Raw genomic sequence first — 22,677 nt, 5'->3', positions numbered from 1 at the left:
TTGGAAAAGAAGAAGTGAAGCTGTCGCTGTTTACAGATGACATGATACTATACATAGAGAATCCTGGAGATGCTATCAGAAGACTACTGGAGCTGATTGGTGAATCTGGTAAAGTAGTAGGATGCAGAATTGATGCACAAAAGTCTCTTGCATTCCTAAACACTAATAACGGGGAATCTGAAGGTGATATTGAGAAAACACTCCCATTTACTATTGCAACAAAAAGAATGAAATATCTGGCAGTAAGCCTACCTTGGGAGACGAAGGACCTGTATGCAGAAAATTATGAGACACTGATGAGAGAAATTGGAGATGATGCAGGTAGATGGAGAGGTATGCCATGTTCTTGGATTGGAAGAATCAACATTGTGAGGGTGAATATACTGCCCAGGGCAATCTACAGATTCGGTGCAGTCCCTATCAAACTACCACTGGCACTTTTCACAGATCTCATGGTTTGTATGGAGGCACGGGAGACCCCAAATAGCCAAAGCAATCTTGAGAAAGAAAGGCAGAGCTGGGGGAGTCGGGTTCCCTGACTTCAGACTGTGCTGCAGAGCTACGGTGGTCAAGGCAGTGTGGTGGTGGCACAAAAACAGAGGTGTAGATCGGTGGAGCAGGATGGAGGGCCCAGAGGTAAAGCCACGCACATATGGCCACCTTATCTTTGATAAAGGAGGTGGGAGTGTACAGTGGAGAAAAGACAGCCTCTTCGGTGAGTGGTGCTGGGAAAACTGGACAGCTACACATGGAGGAATGAAATTGGAACACTCCCTAACACCATACACAAAAATAAACTCAGAATGGATTGAAGACCTAAATGTAAGGCCAGACACTGTTAAATACTTAAAGGAAGGAATAGGCGGAACACTCCGTGACATGGATCACAGCAGGATCCTTTTTGACCCACCTCCTAGAGAGACAGAAATGAAAACAAAAATAAACAAATGGGACCTAATGAAGCTTAGAAGCTTTTGCACAGCAAAGGAAACCATAGACAGGACAAAAAGACAACCCTCAGAACGGGAGAAAATATTTGCAAATGAAGCAACTGACAAAGGATTAATCTCTGAAATTTAAAAGCAGCTCATGCAGCTCAGTATCAAAAAGGCAAACAACCCAATCCAAAAATGGGCAGAAGACCTGGGTAGACATTTCTCCAAAGAAGATATGCAGATTGCCAACAAACACATGAAAGAATGCTCAACATCATTAATCATTAGAGAAATGCAAACCAAAACTACAATGAGATACCATCTCACACCTGTCAGAGTGGCTATCATCAAAAAATCTAAAAACAATGAATGCTGGAGAGGGTGTGGAGAAAAGGGAACCCTCTTGCACTGTTGGTGGGAATGTAAACTGATGCAGCCACTATGGAGAACAGTATGGAGGTTCCTTAAAAAACTAAAAATAGGGCTTCCCTGGTGGCGCAGTGGTTGAGAGTCCGCCTGCCGATGCGGGGAACACGGGTTCGCGCCCCGGTCCGGGAAGATCCCACATGCCGCGGAGAGGCTGGCTCCGTGAGCCATGGCCGCTGAGCCTGTGCGTCCGGAGCCTGTGCTCCGCAACGGGAGAGGCCACAACAGTGAGAGGCCCGCGTACCGCAAAAAAAAAAATTAAAATTAAAAAAAAACTAAAAATAAAGCTACCATACGACCCAGCGGTCCCACTACTGAGCAGATACCCTGAGAAAACCACGGTTCGAAGGGAGTCGTGTACCACAGTGTTCACTGCAGCTCTGTTTACGGTAGCCAGGACATGGAGGCAACCTAGGTGTCCATCGATAGATGAATGGATGGAGGGGATGTAGCACATATATACAGTAGAGTACTGCTCGGCCATAAAAAGAAACAAAACTGAGTTGTTTGTGGTGAGATGGATGGGCCTGGAGTCTGTCATACAGAGTGAAGTAAGTCAGAGAGAGAAAAACAAATGGCGTGTGCTAACACATATGTATGAAATCTAAGAAAGGGAAAAACGGTGGTCATGAAGAGCCTGGGGGCAGGACGGGAATGGAGATGCAGATGTACTAGAGAGTGGACTTGGGGATATGGGGAGGGGGAGGGGTCAGCTTGGACGAGTTGGGAGAGTGGCGTGGACATATATACACTACCAAATGTAAAACAGATAGCTGGTGGGGGGCCGCCGCATGGCACAGGAAGATCAGCTCGGTGCTTTGTGACCGCCTAGAGTGGTGGGATGGGGAGGGTGGGAGAGACAAGAGGGAAGAGATATGGGGATGTGTGTGTATGTATAGCTGATTCACTTTGTCACAAGGCAGAAGCTAACACACCATTGTAAAGCAATTATACTCCAATAATGATGTTCAAAAAAGAAAACTGCTATACAGAGACTAAAAACAAAATAATACATTTTAGAGAGGAATTGGGTGGGTGGATCCTTCAGAGCAAATATAGAGGAAAATCCTCTCTGAGAAGGTGATATTTAAGCTGCAACCTGAGAGAAGGATAAAGCAAGCATTCCACAGAGAGGAAGAAGCCAAATCAAAGAACCTCAGGCACAGATGTACCCCATGACTTCACAAAACTGTGAGCATGAATAGAAGCTGAGAAAAATGTGCGGGACACAAGAGCAGAGTGCAATGATACAAAGCACTAGCACCACAGATAGACAGTTCTGGATCTGAATCTGTGCTCTCCCACTTAACAGCTGTACACTTAGGAACGTTACTGAACCCCTCCAGTCTCTATTTCCTAATCAATGAATCGGGGCTAACATGGTTTTATGGAGAAACGCAAACATATGTAGCATGACACCTGACAGGTACTCACGTAACATAAAGATGGACCCTGTTCCTTGATTTGTAAATTAGAGACAAACATCCGCTAAAAGCAGACGTGAGGTTAAGTTACAGCACTACCAACATTGAGTCATCCAACTCTGCAGAGGGACTATTTTTTTCTTAGGAAGTGACTAACAAAGAATTCTGGGTAAGGCCGTCAAAAATGAACTTTTTGTCCTTCGGGTCTTAGTAAACCAAAGGATAATCAACTTCTCACTAAATGGGGGTAGTACAATACAATGATTGCACTCTCTCTGGTCAACTTATACTATTTCATTTTAGTTTAACAGATTTTCATTCCTGAAGGAGTTTGGTACCCAATGGAAACAGACTTCTGATAATACAAAAGTAGGAGGAGCATCCTTCATTCTGACTTCTAGATGGTAATACTCAATAAATGCTCTCTTCCTCCTTCTAGATGTGGGCAAATACACTCTCACCTCAGCCCCTGAATCTTGACCTTCCAGAGATTTAAAAGAAAGAAATGACTGGGTATACTTGGCTCAGTGGCATGTAAGGCAAAATACAGATCAGTTAAAAAACAAACAACTCTGAACAATAATTCTCAGTTGATGGATCAAGTCACCCTTGGCATGGTTCAGGTTATAGCCAATGCAGAAAGTCAGATGTTTAAATGATACATGGGAAGCCTGTTGGTCCCTGGATGAAAGGCCAGGACAACAATTTCAAATTCCAAAGAGCCAAACTCTCCAGCTATGGTCAGCAGCATCCACAGCCACAGCACTCCTGATTGAGACCTCAATTTGTTCACAAATACAATGGGAAGATCAACTATACCCAGCACTAAAACTTTTAATCCAGTTGGAACCCCATCCTTTTCCTACAATTGGCTTCAATTTGACTCCTCTGATAAAATCTATGACAAAAATACTCTAATAGTCACATCACTTTTAAAAAGACAATTGTCCACTCCCGTAAAACTACAGAATTATTCTTTTTCGGGATATAACTTTAAAAATATAAACTATCATTCTATTTAACAAATTGTCCCAGTGAAGAGTATTCAAGTCTTAACAATATTTTACCCTTTCACATTATTAAGAATATAAAACAAAAGACTGTTTATAGTTAGTTTTTGCTTTCTTGGCCTTTGATTCAGTGGATAAGTGATGGTTGTAGAATAGGTGACATAAACTTATGGAAAATGAAAATTACTACTAGTTACTAAAGATCCATATTCTATTAATAATGTTAAAAACAATTACGATAGAAGGATTTTGACAGTATCTCTTTTTTTGTTTACTTTGTTGACCTAACACCACCTTTATATAAACTGTCATCAAGACAATTTTCTGCTTTACTTTCAACTTAACCAAAAATAGAATCATCCACTGATGTACAATGACAGGCTTTATGCCAGAAAAAGCAAGATGTATTTAGTGAAATGAAGTAGAAAAACTCTCCCAAACACCCACTCATGTCTGCCATCAAGAATCACAGCAGTTTATCTGAAATACAGAATTCACTTGACTAGGACACAGTGAAATACAAGTCTCATTTTCCACATAAGGGGATCTTGAAAATCCCTATTAGGTCTAAAATCCCATCAATTCATAAATTTAATATATACTGAAAACACAAGGATCCCCTTTGATTTTTACAAATGAAGAAAGTAAATGAGATTATATATATAACTTTCAGGAACAAAGATGTTTAAAACTATCCTTACTTTTAAAAACTGGAACAAGTAACTACCCTCAAAGCACATCCAAGAATTAGACCTTACTTGTGAAAGTGTACTCTATAACTGGAAAATACAGTAAAAGGATGATGTGACTCTCATTTTATCCTGTTAAGGAAATTTTCTCTTTTTTAAAATATTTACTTATTTGGCTGCACCGGGTCTTAGTTGCGGCATGCGGGCTCTTAGCTGCAGCATGCGAACTCTTAGTTGTGGCATACATCTGGGAACTAGTTCCCTGACCAGGAATCAAACCCAGGCCTCCTGCATTGGGAGCACAGAGGAGTCTTAACCACTGGACCATCAGGGAAGGCCCAAGGAAAGTTTCTGTTGGCTTACAAAGTATTAACAGTCAACAGATTCTTGTTCTGAAGACACAAAATCAATTTGCACATGTTGTGAAACAAATACTTCAGGCAGATTATTAAAAGTGCTCTAATTATAACTGTTTCTTTAAAACTCAGATATTCTGATTTAGATATATTACCACCTTTGCTAGTTTGCAGGAAAACATTACGCTCTGAGAGAGGCAGACCAGTAAGAATGGAGAGAGTGGATCATAAGAAATTAAATTTCCTGGGCTTCCCTGGGGGCACAGTGGTTGAGAATCTGCCTGCCAATGCAGGGGACACAGGTTCGAGCTCTGGTCTGGGAAGATACCACATGCCGCGGAGCAACTGGGCCCGTGAGCCACAACTACTGAGCCTGCGTGTCTGGAGCCTGTGCTCCGCAACAAGAGAGGCCACGACAGTGAGAGGCCCGCGCACTGCGATGAAGAGTGGCCCCCACTTGCCACAACTAGAGAAAGCCCTCGCACAGAAACGAAGACCCAACACAGCCAAAAATAGATAAATTTATTTAAAAAAAAAAAAAGAAATTAAATTTCCTAATATGGTAGCAAACTAAATAACAACGGTACTAACATAGCCATAGATAATATCTGTGCTAGAAAGCATAGCAACTGAAATCTCTCAGTAAAGAAAGGATTATCAAGGGAGCTGACATATTCAAGAGACAAATCTGTATAGATTTTCTGATTTTTACCTAGATCTGCTACAGTTCCTCCTTTAACAGGTGTATTTTCACTATCTTTCTTTGGGTTTACTAGAAAGAAAAAAAAAAAGAATTATGTTTTAGGGGGAAAGTTCAACTTGTTTTTAAGAAAACAGAATAGAAGATTAAAAAATACACGACTCTCACTGCATCCCCACCATCATTCAGTACTTACCCTTGTGTAAAACCTACTCACCTTCATGTAAAAACCGCAAGCCCAGCTGAGAAACATTAACACTTAATGTAACAGACAATATTCTGTAATTAATTAAACAAGTAGCAATCTTTTTCATCATAAAAGCAAACAATACAGAAATAACAATACAGAGAGAAAACCCTGAAAAGAACCTTTCAACCACTTTATCAGAAATATTTTTTGTGTTTTTTTTGTGCACTTGTGGATTCCCATTTCTGTGCCATTAATAAGACAGACAAATTGAGGGAGAACCAATACCTTTTATACATCTATGTGGACTTCAAAACATTCTGAGGGTTTTTAAATCTTACAGATATAAAGTTATCATACTGTGCTTATTTCCTTAGCACTCCACTTCTGTACTTAGGTTTCTACTTTTGTAACAGTGCGCCTGTGTGATCTTTCCATGTATTTTTAGTTACATCTCTTTCATTTTTAATAGACACTCTGTGTCCATGAGTGGATCATGAGGTAACTAGCCCTATATCAATGGAAACTTTATTTATTTTCAATTTTTCATTACTGGGTAATCAACATTCTTTTATACTTATATTTATGCATGCATGTAATTAATATGGATTATGAAATTAAAACTGTTATTGTACAGTTTTTTAAATTTAATAGATATAGCCAAATTGTGTTAAATGCCTTCATCAATTTATACTTCCATCAATAGCATCTGAGAGTACTCACTTCCTCAGAACAGTTGTACTTTGGGGATCATCTACTTTCTAAGTTTTGGAAATCACATGGATGAAAAGTTACTTTAATGATTTACATATCCTTGGTTATGTGAGATTAAGCATCTTTTCATACATTTATTGATCCCAGGATTTATAATAAAATTACTAGTACATAATACTTTGTCCTTTATTCCATAAAGTTTAAGAATCTTTATACATATTTAGGGTTTTAATTCTTTGTTTGTTAAATGGGTAATGAATATTTTCTCTAAGACTAACACTTGTTTAAAGTACATTAGTATTTGGAAATTTACTTTTATAGTTTTGTTTTTATTTTATTAAACTAATTAATTTATTTATTTTTTGGCTGTGTCAGGGGCCACACTGGGTCTTCATTGCTGCACGTGGGCTTTCTCTAGTTGCGGTGAGTGGGGGATACTCTTCGTTGCAGTGTGCGGGCTTCTCATTGCGGTGGCTTCTCTTGTTGCGGAGCACGGGCTCTAGGCACGCGGGCTTCAGTAGTTGTGGCACACGCGCTCAGTAGTTGTGGCTCGCAGGCTCTAGAGTGCAGGCTCAGTAGTTGTGGCACGTGGGCTTAGCTGCTCCGCGGCATGTGGGAGCTTCCTGGAGCAGGGCTTGAACCCGTGTTGCCTGCATTGGCAGGCGGATTCTTAACCACTGCACAACCAGGGAAGTCCCTACAGTTTTGTTCTTAAATTGAGCACTTTAATCCACCTGAAGTTTAAATTCTTATATACGATACAAAGAAAAATACTAAAATTTACAGGACTTGTGGAACAGTCTGATCTTTTCCCATTTATTTGTGTTGCTAAATTCATAAAAATTTAAATTTATTCACAAATATAGATCTACATTTGAATTTCCCATTCTATTTTTTCTTTTTTTGGCTGTGTTGGGTCTTTGTTGCAGCATGCAGGATCTTTCATTGCAGGCGCAAAGGCCCTTCGTTGCAGCACGAGGGCTTCTCTCTAGTTGTGGCGTGCCAGCTCCAGGGTGCGTGGGCTCTGTAGTTGTGCTTGAGCTCCAGGATGCATGGGCTCTGTAGTTTGCAGCACTGGGGCTCTCTAGTTGAGGTGCACGGGCTCAGTTGCCCCACAGCACGTGGGACCTTAGTTCCCCAACCAGGGATAGAACCCGTGTACCCGCATTGGAAGGCGGATTCTTTACCACTGGATGACCAGAGAAGTCCCTGAACTGGCCATTCTATTCCACTGATGAATGCAGCCATTCTTGCGTCTAAACCATACTACATTAATTATTATAGCTTCCCAGTTTTAGATGGTTATCTCTTAGGACTATCACCACCTTCATAGTTTTTATTTAAAATTATTCTTTTGACTACCTTTGTGAATGTTCTCTTCTATATGACCTTTAAAATATATTTGTGTGGTTTTTACTGCCCAATTTTGTATAACACAGTGATTTTTAGAAACTCATATAACATTATAGATGACTGTATTTTTCATTTCTTAAAAATACAAATGACTACTTAAAAAAGAACAAAAAAGAAAAATGTAGGGATTACAACACACGTCAAAGTAAAATACATGAAAACATTACAAGACAGGAGAGGGCATAGGTTAGATTATATTATGGTAAATTTCATACATTTTTATCTCAACTAGACAACAATGATTCTAAATCGATTTGATAAATTAAGGATATATTATATACTGTAATACCTAGAGCAACCACTAAGAAAAATATAGATAAAAAGCAAATAGAGAACAAGAAAATCCATAGACAGAAAGTAGTATAGTGGTTGCCAACACATGGGGAAAGGGAATAATTTGGACTAACTCCTAATAAGTACAGGGTTTCTTTTCATAAGAGATGAAAACATCTGGAAGTAAGATAGTGGTGATGACTGCACAACGTAGTGAGTTTACTAAAAACCACTGGAGTGATTAAAATATACTTTAAAACGGTGACTTTTATGCTCTGTGAAGTTTAAAACTATGCTATATATAGGGACTTCCTTGGTGGTCCAGTGGTTAAGACTGCTCTTCCAATGCAGGGGGCATGGGTTTGATCCCTGGTTGGGAAACTGGGATCCCACATGCTGCGCTGCATGGCCAAAAGACCCACAAAAAACCAAAACCAGGCTATATATAAAAGAAACCATGTAAGTTCGAAAAGAAGAAAATAGCGAGGGGCTAGAATAGAACACTAAAAGCTAAAGAGGAAATGAGAGGGACAAATGGGAAAAAAACAGCATGACTGTAGACTTAAACCCAACCATATAGATAATTATGTTACATTTAAGTGGACTACATACTCCAATTAAAAACAGAAAATGTGGGGAATTGAAAAAAAAAACAGAAAATGTGTATATTGGGGGAAAGAACTAAGTCTCCACAAATTGATGTTTAAAAGCAATGCTTTACATAATTAGAGTGAAAGTAAAAGAATGCCAGAGAGGTACAAATTGAAAACATAAAATGTAAGAAATAATTTATAGGACTGCTGAAGTCTTAAGTTCAGTGGGGACTAATAAAACATAGAAATTTAATGAAAAGGATGTGGTGAGATTAGGCTTTATTATTATCAGAGAACTTAGATTTCAAGACAAGCACTAACATGGCACCTAGAGACATGATACAAGCCTCAATTCATCAGAAGAACAACGATGATCTAGATGTATATGCCCTTAAACAGCAGAGCTTCAAAGTACAAGAAAATACAGGAAGAAAAAAATTTAACAGGAATAAAGGGACAAACAGACAAATCCACAATCACAGTTAAAAAGGTCTAACATCTGCCTCCCAATAACTGATTTAAATAGGTTGAATTGTGCATAGATACATACTCCATTTTTCCATACGTATATTGATTCTGTTGGGATTTTAAAACCATTAACTTTAAAGCATTACTAAATTTTGAGAACTTTTTGATCACAGTGTGTTTTCCCAATAAATAGCAAAAGTATACCAAAAGACAGGAAAACAGGGAATTTCACATACGTTAACCTTCAAGGGGTAATCTATTAATATTTGAAAGTTAAGAACTGGAGACACAGAGCAAGAAGTGAATCATCCCATGGCACCACTGAGAATAATTAAATCACATCTAACACTCTCATAGTCTAGGCAAAAGGATACAAACCATTTTTTGGAAGAACCACCTCCTCTATGTTGGGTACAGGTGTTGGGTCTTCCATGTCCTTGGTAAGATCTTCTTGCTCATCTTCCTCTTTCTGACTTCTCCGCTTCCCATAAAGACTAGCTTGGCTACAACATAAAAGATACAAAATCACAAACAAGACTGACGATAGCTAGTTACAGCAAACAATTTCAGAGGCTTTAACAACACTGTTAGAGAATCTACGTTCAGAATCACTTTAAAAGACAAACAGAAATCAAAAAAATTAGATACATTCCCCAAATTACATCTAACCAGTCAAAAGGAAAAGAAAACTTTTAAGGCATAAGAAATGACCACAGAAATTCTGCAATACAAATTTGCAGACAGTACCCTAAAAGGTGCTTAGTGTAATAAAAAAACATCTCCTACAGAAATACAGCACATATTTTATCTCAAATCATAAAGAATCACTTACATAAGAAATTTTCTCAAAGATATATACAAATAACTGCTTTTTGGATTTCTTTGGTTTTCTGTATTTTCCTGGCTCTTTGTATCATTCAAACATCAGGAACTGCAAAGTAAAATCACTTAGGACAGTACTAACTTTTGTATTTTGTAAAAATTGCCATTGTTCTTTCACCACCTGAATTCAATCAAATCAACATTCATTTTTAAAACTAACACATGCCAGGGTTTCCCTGGTGGCGCAGTGGTTGAGAGTCCGCCTGCCAATGCAGGGGGCACGGGTTTGTGCCCCGGTCCGGGAAGATCCCACATGCCGCGGAGCGGCTAGGCCCGTAAGCCATGGCCACTGAGCCTGCGCGTCCAGAGCCTGTGCTCCACAACGGGAGAGGCCACAACGGTGAGAGGCCCGCGTACCGCAAAAAAACAAAAAGAAAACCAAAAAAAAAACTAACACATGCCAGAAAGCATATTAAAGTTTAAACAAGAATGGAATGATTCCTTACCTTGAGGAATTACAGGGAATTCAGGACAGAAATCATTAACTACCTCATATAATGTGATGTGTACCAATACAAAGAAATGAATACAAGGACCACAAAAATACAACTCAGACAAAGAGAACTGTAACAATTTACTAAAAAGTTGGCAATGTTTCAGGATGATGAGTAAAAGCTTAAGAAAAAAATTTCCCGTTTTGGGGTAGTAATCTAGAATACACCGACAAGGGAGGCAGAATGCAGAAAGAGCTTGCTGAGTCCTCACACTGCTGAGAGAACGCTCCAAATTCTCTTTTTAGAGGGATAACATGTTGGCATAGGTTAGAATAAGGTATACAGAGTAAAAAACTTTGTTTAATAAAAATTACATGACAATTTTTTTTTAAGCCTATGAAACTAAAGGTGGCAAGAAGGTAAAATACTTCAAAATGAAAAAAAGATTCAGGGAAGATGAATAAAACAAATGTTAGGAAAACAGGTTTCAAGATGTTTTAGTTAAATAGACTATTCTAAGGGGAGACTTAAATGAGCAAAGTCCTGCTCATTAGAAGGCAGATGCATTCAATTAAAGGACGCGCATACATTTATTTTGGGAAACTAAATTTGGTGGGTATTATACTCAGAGTAGAGGCTAAATGCCACCACTGTGAGCATCCCAGACATCACATTTTGAGTCTGTGACCACTCATGTCCTGGCAGCCCATCTTAGCCCATAAAGGGGAGAGTAGCACATCGATTTCAGTCCGGGAAACATTTGGAAAAGTTGTTATGATATTCTTTACAAGGATCTCAGGTAGCTCTGAAATCTCTAAACATCAACAGTAAGTTTCAGAATGCAAGTTTAAGAGATAAGGTTACCCTCAATAATCCCCAAGAAAAACCTATTTTGTTCTTTTAATTTTTATGTCACAGTACATGTGACTTGATAAAAAAAAAATCTTTTTATAACTGTAACTGACTCATTAATATTATTTATAAAACTAAATAAGAGTTTCTTAACTTCCCTAAAAGCTTCTATGCATGGTTAAGAATGCTTCAAGTAACCTTACCCTTCAAGAAATAACGTGATTCAAGGCATGTTCTGGGCGACAAAAGGCAAATTTGGCTAGAGAAGAATGTCACAAAAGGAAGCTGATGGAGAGAAGATGACTGCACTGTAAAGATCTACTTGACAACAGTCAGAAAGTCGACAAATTTACTACCATATGAAAAGAATAAATTTTGCAAACTGTCAGGCTAAAACTAAACTATAATCTCTGAAAAAATGCTCAAAATATATTTTGAGGGACTTCCCTGGTGGCCCAGTGGTTAAGATTTCGCCTTCCAATGCAGGGGGTGTGGGTTCAATCCTTAGTAGGGGAGCTAGGATCCCACGTGCCTTCCCACCAAAAAAACCAAAGACATAAAACAGAAGCAATATTGTAACAAATTCAATAAAGACTTTAAAAATGGTCCACATCAAAAAAAAAGTCTAAAATATGTTTTGAGCTAGACAACCCTGAAATTATTAACTATCTACTTAGTACATAATCATAAAATTATTATTTACTGTCTACCATTTATAGGCATCTACTTCAGGCCAGGCACTGTGCAAGGTCTTTAAAGTCTCACTTAATCCTCACAACAACCTATTCAATAGAAACTAAAATCTCTACTCAAGCAAGATTCACTAAGTACAAACGTGACTTACTGAATAAGGCACTACACTGCTGCAATTTGCAGAATATGGAGCAGACAGAGGTTCAACTCCTCTATAAATCATTTGGATCATGTATGGGACAGGTGGTAAAACTGGAGAAAGACAGTAACTCTTGTGAATATAATTTCTTAAATTCCTTACCAGCCACACTTCTCAATACAAACACTGATACAGAAAAAACGTTCTATTCAGAGATAGAAATGTATAAAATTGACATAAGATGCCCATAAGATAACATCCCATAACAAGACGAGCTATCAAAGCAAAGACTTCCAACCAAGTCAAAGTAAGACAAACGTCTAATGTAAATGTAAAAATCTGCAAAGTTCTTTAGTCTGTTTCAGTGCCTTCTGAATCATGCTGCAGTTCTTACCCTTTCTTCCCGCTCTTCTTCCGGGATTCTGTGGGTGTGGGAGGTGGAGGGGAAGGTGAATGTTTCCTCTTTCGAGCATTAGCTGATGCTTTTCTATCTCTTCTCTCTGGACTTCTGACTGGCTAGGAAGAAGTAAATGGAAGTAAATATCGGCTAGCTTTGCTGACTCCTCAGTTTCTACAAACCCTTGTCCAAAGGTGAGTTTTCACAAAGATAATACCAAACACAAGTGCGCAGAGGAAATGAAAGGCACAACATTAAGCATCCTCAACCGTAAGCAGTCAGGAAACTTTCCCTGACCTTCCAGGTGATGCACCATCAATGGATATATTAGAACCATCCCACAGGTATTCAAACTATGCTACAAAACAGACATGCCCAAACCCCTCACAACTAAAAACTGTTCCTGCTCAAATTCTGTGTTCCCAGGTGGGAAAAGCATTTTCAATAACCACTGGAAAAATATGAAACACATGCTATTAAATTAATGAAATACAAAGACTGGCTGAATGATCTTGTGAAAATGTACCAGAAACTACTCCTAGTTCATCATTAAAAGGAATATAAGAGAAAATGACTCAAAAGAGGTAAAATTTTACAAGACTGCAACTTATGATTTAAAAGTCAACCCACAGGTGTAAAACTATCCCTATCTGCAGATGACATGATCTTATACATGGATAACCCCAAGGAATCCACAAAAAAACTCTTAGAGCTAATAAACGAGCTCAGCATAGTTGCAGGCCATACATCAATATACAAAAGTCAGCCTGTAGATGATAAATTTAATACCAATTTAATAAAACAGACCATAATAAAGAAAATACACCTAAAATAATCCACAGTATTGCATCTGAGGTTGAAAAACGAATCAGAGATTAAAACATCAATTAGACATTAATGATTGGGACTTCTCTGGTGGCGCCGTGGTTAAGAATCCACCTGCCAATGCAGGGAACACGGGTTCGAGCTCTGGTTCAGGAAGATCCTACATGCCGCGGAACAATTAAGTCCGTGTGCCACAACTACTGAGCCCGTGTGCTCCAACTACTGAAGCCAGCGCACCTAGAGCCTGTGCTCCACAACAAGAGAAGCCACGACAATGAGAAGCCTGTGCGCCACAACGAAGCATAGCCCCCACTCGCCGCAATGAGAGAAAGCCCACACGCAGCAACGAAGACCCAACGCAGGCAAAAAAAAAAAATATATCCAAAGCAAATAGGGATGAACTAAAAATAAAAAGATATGAAAAAGACTCAGTTTTTAAACATTTTTCTTAAAGATAAAGAATATACGGTGTGTGACAGACTTTTAGTAAGAAAGTCTTGGGGCTGAAAATAGGTATGAAAGAACTATACTTTCTAAATTATTGGTTAAAAGTATATGCCTCAAAGATTTTTTTCAAAAAACTAAAAAACAAAACAAAAGCAAAAATCTTAAGTGTCCCCAACGAAAAAAGACTTCCGGAATCACAGGTATCTACCTGAAGCTGTCGTAACCCAACACTAATACATCTAAGCCTTCTTCTCAGTCTCAAGTCTTCCTCTAGTGATACACCTACCTCCCAACTTGTGACTTATAACAAAACATGGATAAATATTTAAATGGTTGGGCTTCTTAAAGGATTAAAGAGTATTAAATGTCAAGTCCCCCTACCTGAAAAAAGGACTGAACTGTAACTATGAGACATTTAAGGCCTATACTTTATACTAACTACTATATGTTCCTTAACAAAGCTATTAAAAAATATTAAAACGAAATCAGTTTTCCCTTGGAAAATGAAGAGCTAAGTTAACTTACCCTGTGATGACATTTGGTTCACAAAATTAATACTCAGATCTAGAGAACAAAATCAGTTGTACTACCTTGCACACTGCACGGGCCACTTTAAATCTTAATGACCCTCTGAGATTTTCATGCCCCTTTTTGGGTGATGCCAGCTCCTGAGATGGTTGTTATGGCCATTTAGTAACTTTTATATATACTTGATGGCTGAAAGTTTATTAATGAAGATTTGATAACATTCAGGCCAAGAAAGAAGAAAACACCAAGTGAGAAAAATGGTTCCAAACCAAATACCTCTTCATTCTTTGTTGAAATTCGCTGACGAAAACTCACGGGCTTCCTGTTCTCATCCACCTCATAATCCTCCTCATTCATCCATTCATTGAAAACATCAGTGTCCAAAATCCATTTTGCATGAACCTAAAATCACATCAAAGCATGAATATCTACATAAATAATAAATCACTACAGTTTTTAAAGTATTCAAAATGAAAGTAGCTGATTTATTACACTCAAAGCCTCAACTGCATAGAACAGTTTAAAAATACGACTATTAGTGACATATGAGTGGCAACTTAACCACTTCAATTTTCATTCCATGTCTTTTACTGAGTAAACAGTAAAAAAGCATGACTGGTTTTGTGTAGACTGAGGCTTTGATAACCAAGACCCTGAAACTGGATAATCATGTCATCTTTTTTCTTTATTTCAGTTTTATTTAGGCGTAAGTGAAAAATAAAACTGTAAGATATTTAAGGTGTACATTGTGATTTGATATACATACACTGTGAAAGGATTCACCCCCCCCCAGCAAGTTAATACATCCACCCCCTCACATATTTATCTTGTGTGCGTGTGCATGCGTGTGCACACGAGAACACCTAGGTCTACTCTCTTAGCAAATTTCAACTTTACAGTACAGTGTTATCAACTTTTGTCACATTTGACATTAGCTCCTCAGACCTAATTTATCTTATAGCTGAAAACTGGTACCCTTTTACCAACTGTTTCCTATTTCTCCTACCCCCCAATCCCTGGCAACCACTTTTCTACAGTTTCTAGGGAGTTTGACTTTTTTTTTTTCTTTAAAGATTCCACATATAAGTGACACCATGCAATACTTGTATTTCTCTATCTGGCTTATTTCACTAATCGTGGCATCTTCATCTTCACAAAAATCAGTGACAGAAACATTCAAAGGCAAAAGGCCAAAGTAAATCATTGCTTTAGGCATAAAGAATGTCTCTAGGTTTATACATTCGATAGCATTCTAAGAAATGATGAAAGAGGACATTTACTGACATGTTGCCCAGCCCTGTCAAGTACACATGGTGCTCTAAAGAGGCCTTTCAGGGACAGCCAAGGTTGGGACAGGGTGGAGAAGTGAGAGTCAGATTTGGGGTTCTTCCCAGTCCTTTACATGGCCACTTCTTTTGTTTTTGTTTTTTTGTTAACGTTTCTAAGAATAAAAGGAAGGGTTCTCTGGATGTTATATAGATACACATGTACATACGGATATATATAGATATTTAAACCACAGCCCTAGCCTCTATAATACTTCTATTTATTCAACAGTATTTCTCAAAGTGAGCACAATTGGAATTGGGGACTAGACTTCTTTCCTGTGTGGGACTGCTGTTCAGTCATGGGTGGTGTGTGTGTGTGTGTGTGTGTGTGTGTGTGTGTGTGTGTGTGTGTGTGTGTGTGTGTGTGTGTGTGTGTTGCAATTAACATGCCCAGTCAAGAATCATAAAAATACTAACATGAGAGCAAAGAGAGAAAAAGAGAGCAGCAACTACAGCTATGAAGCCTTCAGGAACTAAAAACCTACAACATAGCAATCACTGAGACTATATGGACTTGCCAATAAAAATATTTTGTCAATCTAAGCTCCCCACTGCTCCCCCCTTGTATTTTCAAAAAAAAAGGAAACATTACTACATTGGTTGTTAAGGATATTGCCTGAATGATATACTGCTTTAAGAATGACATCGACCTGACTACATGCCTCTTTTCCTCCCAAAACTAGAGCTACACAGTAACAAACATAAAATTAATACCCATCAAGGAGAATACAAGACCTTAAATAATGTAACTCGAAAAGACTCCTATATGTATAAATTATGAGAATGGGATATATAAATAGAGCATGAGAAACCTTAAGCTAATTAGAGAAAAAAATCTATTTAAAGGCATGACTGTTCAAAAGGGTAAATTAATTCAGTGATGTAATTAATTGCAGAAAAATTTAATTCAGTAATTAATTCAGAAAAATTTATGTCACAGCATTTGAAAACTTAATAGTCTTTTCCAAATTATTCATAAGTATGTATATATTTTAAAAGTAGAGCTGAATATTCACATTGTACATTCTTTACTATCCAGAAGACCTTGACAGAATTCTCTTGAGAAAGTATGTTAGGACAGTATGGACAACTAATAATCATTTGTGCCAGGCACTCTGCTGAACACCTTACATATAATATGATCTTGTTTAATCCCGCTAAGCAAGGCAGGTTAGTCTCTCCAGCTTTCCAAATCAGCAAACTGGGGCACAGAGTATCAGCAAGCTGCCCAGTTACTTACCTATCAAGAGGCAAAGCTTTGCACTGAGTTCTGCCTAAGCTCTTATGCCACTATGCTCTATTACCTGTCTCACAAAAACACCTTAGGGTCAGAATAATATAATAGGTTGTGCAACCTTCAGCAAAATTATCTAACTTCTGTAACCCAGTTTCCTTACCTATGAAATGATACGATGGTAAACTCTGCTATCAAGCCCAGTCCTAAACTTCTGACAATTATAATAATCTTCAACATAGTATGTTTCTAAAAATCCTTTCGTAATACTTTACAATGTTATATGGCTCACAAGTCATATAGTTTATCCCTTTAATCAACATTTTTTTCCAAGTAACAACTTAACTGTTTGACTAGACAGATGTCTAGATTTGACTACACACAAAGATATATGTTTGAAACTGCTAGACAATGCTGGAGGCTCAGTAGTTCTAACATCAGAGAGCACAGTTCACATTTTTTTCAAGTTTTCAATGAGAACAGTTTGGTTATAACCTCTCAGATTACATTTAAAGGTAGTTTTTGTTGTTGTTTAAAATCATCTTCCCTGATATGGGAACATATGTATAACTGATTCACTTTGTTATAAAGCAGAAACTAACACACCACTGTAAAGCAATTATACCCCAATAAAGATGTTAAAAAAAAAAAAAATCACCTTCCCTGAAGATAATGGGACAACACAAATATAGCAGGAATTGGTATGCTTTTTTTGGGGGGGGTGGGGGGAAGGGTTAGATACTAAATATTTTAGGCTTGCAAGCCATATGTTCTGTCTCTACTCAACTCTGCTGCTATAGTGTGCAATCCGCCACAGAAAATACATAAATGAATGGGTTTGGTGGTGATCTAATACAATTTTATATACAAAAACAGGTGACTGTAATTTGCCAACCCTTGTAAAAGGAAAAGTAGTTTTATCCACTGACACTCCATATATGAGGTTTAATAGAGAAAAAATTTTCCAAAAATATACATTACTGTATGATCATTCTGAGACGATCAATGAAATGTGAAGAAAATTATACAACTTAACTGAAAGATATAAAAGACCTAAATAAATTGGGAGATAAATTGCCTCCACAAATTGAGAGGCTCAGTATTGTAAAGATGTCAGTTTTCTCCAAGTTGTTCTACAGATTAAATTTAATTCGAATCAAAATCCCAATGAGTTTGTTTAATATGGACCTTAACAAGCTGATTCTAAACTTTACACAAAACAGCAAAGACCCAAAAGACTCCTGAAGAAAAAAGTGGGAGTACTCAAGTCAAAACAAATAACTAATAAAACTTTATAATAGAGTCAAGAAACAAATCACAACATACATAAAAATTTACTTTTAACAGAAATGGCTTGGATCAGTGGGGAGAGAAATCCAGCTTTAATATTTTTCCACCTTGAAACTATAGCTGATCTAACACCATATGGGGAAATTTTTTTTCCCCTACATCATAACATGTTTAAAAATTAATTCCAGGTAGATTAAAGATCTTTATATATTAAAGGCAAAACTAAAGAATTTTTAAAGATGATTTAAGAAAATGTCGTGATGACCTTGGGATAGAAAACAAAAAGATAAGCTACTAGGAAAACTATGTTTTTTATTTTTATTTTGTAATAAATTTATTTATTTGATTTTATTTTTGGCTGCGTTGGGTCTTCGTTGCTGCACGTGGGGGCTTTCTCTAGTAGCGACAAGCGGGGGCTACTCTTAGTTGCGGTGCGCTGGTTTCTCATTGCAGTGGCTTCTCTTGTTGCGGAGCACGGGCTCTAGGCACGTGAGCTTCAGTAGTTGTGGCACGTGGGCTCAGTAGTTGTGGCTGGCAGGCTCTAGAGAGCAGGCTCCAGTAGTTGTGGCACACGGGGTTAGCTGCTCCGCAGTATGTGGGATCTTCCCAGACCAGGGCTCAAACCTGTGCCCCCTCCACTGGCAGGCGGATTCTTAACCACTGCACCACCAGGGAAGCCCAGAAAACGTATTTTTAACACAGGTAACTGATGATGTAACCACGCATGTTAGTATGCAGAATATCTAAAGAACACCCACAAAGAAAAAGACAACGCAATGGGAAAAAAAAAAGCAAAAGGTGGAAACGAGCACTTCATAGAGGAAGAAACACCAAAGGTCAAAGAATTCATGAAAAGATGGCAAAGCTATTTGGTAATAAGAGAAATACAAGTTAAAACCCTAAAGAAACACCACTTCACATCCAGTAGATAGGTAAATATCACTAAGTCAGAATACACCAAGCAGGCCTTCCCTGGTGGCACAGTGGTTGAGAATCCACCTGCCAGTGCAGGGGACACAGGTTCGATCCCTGGTCTGGGAAGATCCCACATGCTGTGGAGCAACTAAGTCCATGCACCACAACTACTGAGCCTGTGCTCTAGAGCTCATGAGCCACAACTACTGAGCCTGTGTGCCGCAACTACTGAAGCCCCCACGCCTAGAGCCCATGCTCCACAACGAGAGAAGCCACCGCAATGAGAAGCCTGTGCACTGCAATGAAGAGTCGCCCCCACTCGCTGCAACTAGAGAAAGCCCGCACGCAGCAACGAAGACCCAACACAGCCAAAAATAAATAAATAAAATAAATAGAAAAAAAAAAAAAAAAAAGAATATACCAAGCACTGGCCATGATACAGAGCATCCAGAAAACTTATACACCCTTAGCAAAATAAAATTTTACAACCATCTGGAAACAATACGGCATTGTTTAGAAAAAGTGAATGTTTGCATTCCCTAAGATCCAGTAATTCCATTAAGAACAAACACAAAAGATGTATGTTCAGGAAAGTTCATAGTAGCATTTTTCATAGTACCTTAAAGTAGAAACTACCACACCCACCCACATTACAATGGATATATTGTGACATATGCATACACGAGATTACTTGGACTGCTATATACTATAGATGAACGATGCTGAACAAAAAGGCAAGTCACGAAAAATTACAATATGATTACACTGATATTAAAGCTTTTTAAATGTAAAAACTAAAACAGGATTTGTGTAGTTTTGTGTGTGTGTGTGCGGTAAAACTGCATAAAAAAGACAAGCCAAACATTTAGAATAATGGTTAGCTCTGAGTGGGCAGGCCAAAGGATGAACATGGAATGCTTCAATGGTAATGGTAATGTTCTTTTTTGAGAGTGGCAAGTACACAGGTGTTTTTTAAAACTGTGATCCGTTTTTATTATTCATATTTAATAAATGTTAATATCCACAATTTAACATTTTAAATTAAGTGCTAACTTTCTCATAGCAATCACATTTCCTCTAGAACAACAAAACAATACATAAGCATTGTTTTATACAATAATAGAGAAACTAAAATTCCAGTTCAAATTTTCTGACTAAAGACATGCTTAGCTCCTTTTCTCTAGGTTTCAGGGATAAGATCTTCAAGCATTAAAAAGTATTATACTAGGATTATATTCTCTTGAAGGTAAAATAAAAATGCAAGTTCAAGAAGAAAAATAAAGTATGTAACACACTTGACTTTTAACAAAAAGCATATGCATTTATTCTTAAAATGGATAACAGTGAGCACAGATTGCAATTTAGATTTCATAGGATACATTAAGAAAAAGTATTTAAATATGATAAATTAATTTAAAAAAGATAACCAACAAGGACCTACTGTATAGCACAGGGAACTCTGCTCAATATTATGTGGCAGCCTGGATGGGAGGGGAGTCTCGGGGAGAATGGATACATGTATATATGTATGGTTAAGTCTCTTTGCTGTGCACCTGAAACTATCACAACATTGTTAATCGGCTATACTCCAATATAAACTAAAAAGTTAAAAAAAAAATTTTTTTATTTAGTTTGTAAATACAAACATAAAAGCAAAAAAATAAACAAACATGAAAGATTCCACATACTCAGTAACTATTTAAATTTCTAGTGAAAAATTTTATATGTTAACTAAACATAAAAGGAAGTAGGGGACTTCCCTGGTGGTCCAGTGGTTAAAAATCCACCTTCCAATGCAGGGAACGTGGGTTCAATCCCTGGTCAGGGAACTAAGATCCTACATGCTGCGGGGCAACTAACCCCATGCACTGCAACTACTGAGCACGTGAGCCACAACTAGATAGCCAGCAGGCTGCAACTACAGAACCCACGCGCTCTGGAGCTTGCGAGCCACAACTACAGAGAAGCCCACATGTCGCCACAAAAGATCCCACATGTTGCAATACAGATGTCACATGCCACAACTAAGACCCGACACAGCCAAAAATAAGATAAATATATTGTTTTTAAAAGTAAATAGTTCCTAATTTTGCTTTCTTGGACATACATGATCAACAAAGTTTGAAAACCACTGATTTAAAGTATTTGTAATTGCTTTTATTGCAGGGTGGGCATTCTTTAGCTAATGTATTTTCCTTTAAAAGTCATTCTAGGGACTTCCCTGGTGACGCATGGTTAAGAATCCGCCTGCCAATGCAGGGGACATGGGTTCTAGCCCTGGCCTGGGAAGATTCCATATGCCGCGGAGCAGCTAAGCCCGTGCACCACAACTACTGAGCCTGTGCCCTAGAGCCCACGAGCCACAACTACTGAGCCCACACGCCACAACTACTGAAGCCTGCTCGCCTGGAGCCCGTGCTCCGCAATAAGAGAAGCCACTGCAATGAGAAGCATGCATACTGCAACGAAGAGTGGCCTCCGCTTGCCTCAACTAGAGAAAGTCCACATGCAGCAACAAAGACCCAAGGCAGCCAAATAAATAAACAAATAATTTTTTTAAAAACGTCATTCTATTTTCCTAAAAACAAGACAAAGAAATGCTACCAGTTGCCTCATTCCTTATAAGAATTTGTCATTCCAATAAACTATACCCAGGAATCAGGGGGAGAGTGGGTGTGAAAATCACAGAAACATCACACAAGGGAACAATTGTTGCACTGGCACTCTAAATGAGGATTCAGCACTTATTTGTAACCCATACATGGAGACACAAAAAGAATGGTTAAAAATTTTTCTGTAGGCTACACGTCAAGTTAAAAAGTTTATTTCTAACAAAGAAAGGACGGATTTTAAAAGTTAACATTTTCCGGACTTCCCCGGTGGCATGGCGGTTAAGAACCCACCTGCCAATGCAGGGGACATGGGTTCGAGCCCTGGTCTGGGAAGATCCCACATGCCGTGGAGCAACTAAGCCTGTGCAACACAACTACTGAGCCTGCGAGCCACAACTGCTGAAGCCCGTGCACCTGGAGCCCGAGAAGCCCACACACTGCAACAAAAAGTAGCCCCCGCTCACCGCAACTAGAGAAAGCCTGCGCGCAGCAACGAAGACCCAATGCAGCCAAATATAAACAAAAAATAAATAAATTAATTAAAAAAAAAAAAAAAAGGAGTTTGGAACATCTTTTTGTGTCAGAAAGTAGGAGATATGCAAAAATGCATCAAATAATGCCAAAAGGTCACAGGAGGTGGCTTAAAGGCGTTCCCACTGGCCAAATTTAGATAATTCATCAAAATAAAGAATGGTAGTAATGTCACTGCTGTGTGAATGCATAGACCACAGACACACATAATGGGAGAAGGGAAAGCTTGTCCCTGCTGCAAAATGCCAACTGCAAGCACAGATGGAATGGATAGAATTAGAAAAGCACCAGTAATAACTTAATTCAGTCACAGAAATTATTAATGGATGAGCAAACCTTCAGACACAAATTCAATGAAGAAAAGTATATTTGTGTAGTCTCA

At 38.3% G+C, this 22,677-nt stretch overlaps 1 protein-coding gene across 1 annotated transcript in view; it reads right to left on the bottom strand.

Moving 5' to 3' along the window:
* SMARCC1 (SWI/SNF related, matrix associated, actin dependent regulator of chromatin subfamily c member 1) overlaps positions 1–22,677 on the bottom strand; it is a 178,098-nt gene that overhangs the window by 101,814 nt on the left and 53,607 nt on the right. The window contains exons 9-12 of the mRNA XM_065886493.1: positions 14,662–14,787; positions 12,583–12,704; positions 9,567–9,691; positions 5,553–5,612 (exon numbers count right to left, since the gene is read on the bottom strand). Of these exons, the coding sequence (XP_065742565.1) occupies positions 5,553–5,612; positions 9,567–9,691; positions 12,583–12,704; positions 14,662–14,787 (433 nt within the window). The remainder of the gene's footprint in view (positions 1–5,552; positions 5,613–9,566; positions 9,692–12,582; positions 12,705–14,661; positions 14,788–22,677) is intronic.

This window comes from Phocoena phocoena, chromosome 10 (assembly GCF_963924675.1).
Source record: "Phocoena phocoena chromosome 10, mPhoPho1.1, whole genome shotgun sequence".
NCBI classification, from domain to species: domain Eukaryota; kingdom Metazoa; phylum Chordata; class Mammalia; order Artiodactyla; family Phocoenidae; genus Phocoena; species Phocoena phocoena.
The sequence above is the reverse complement of the archived record's forward strand: the minus strand, read 5'-3'. Positions and strand labels throughout refer to the sequence as shown.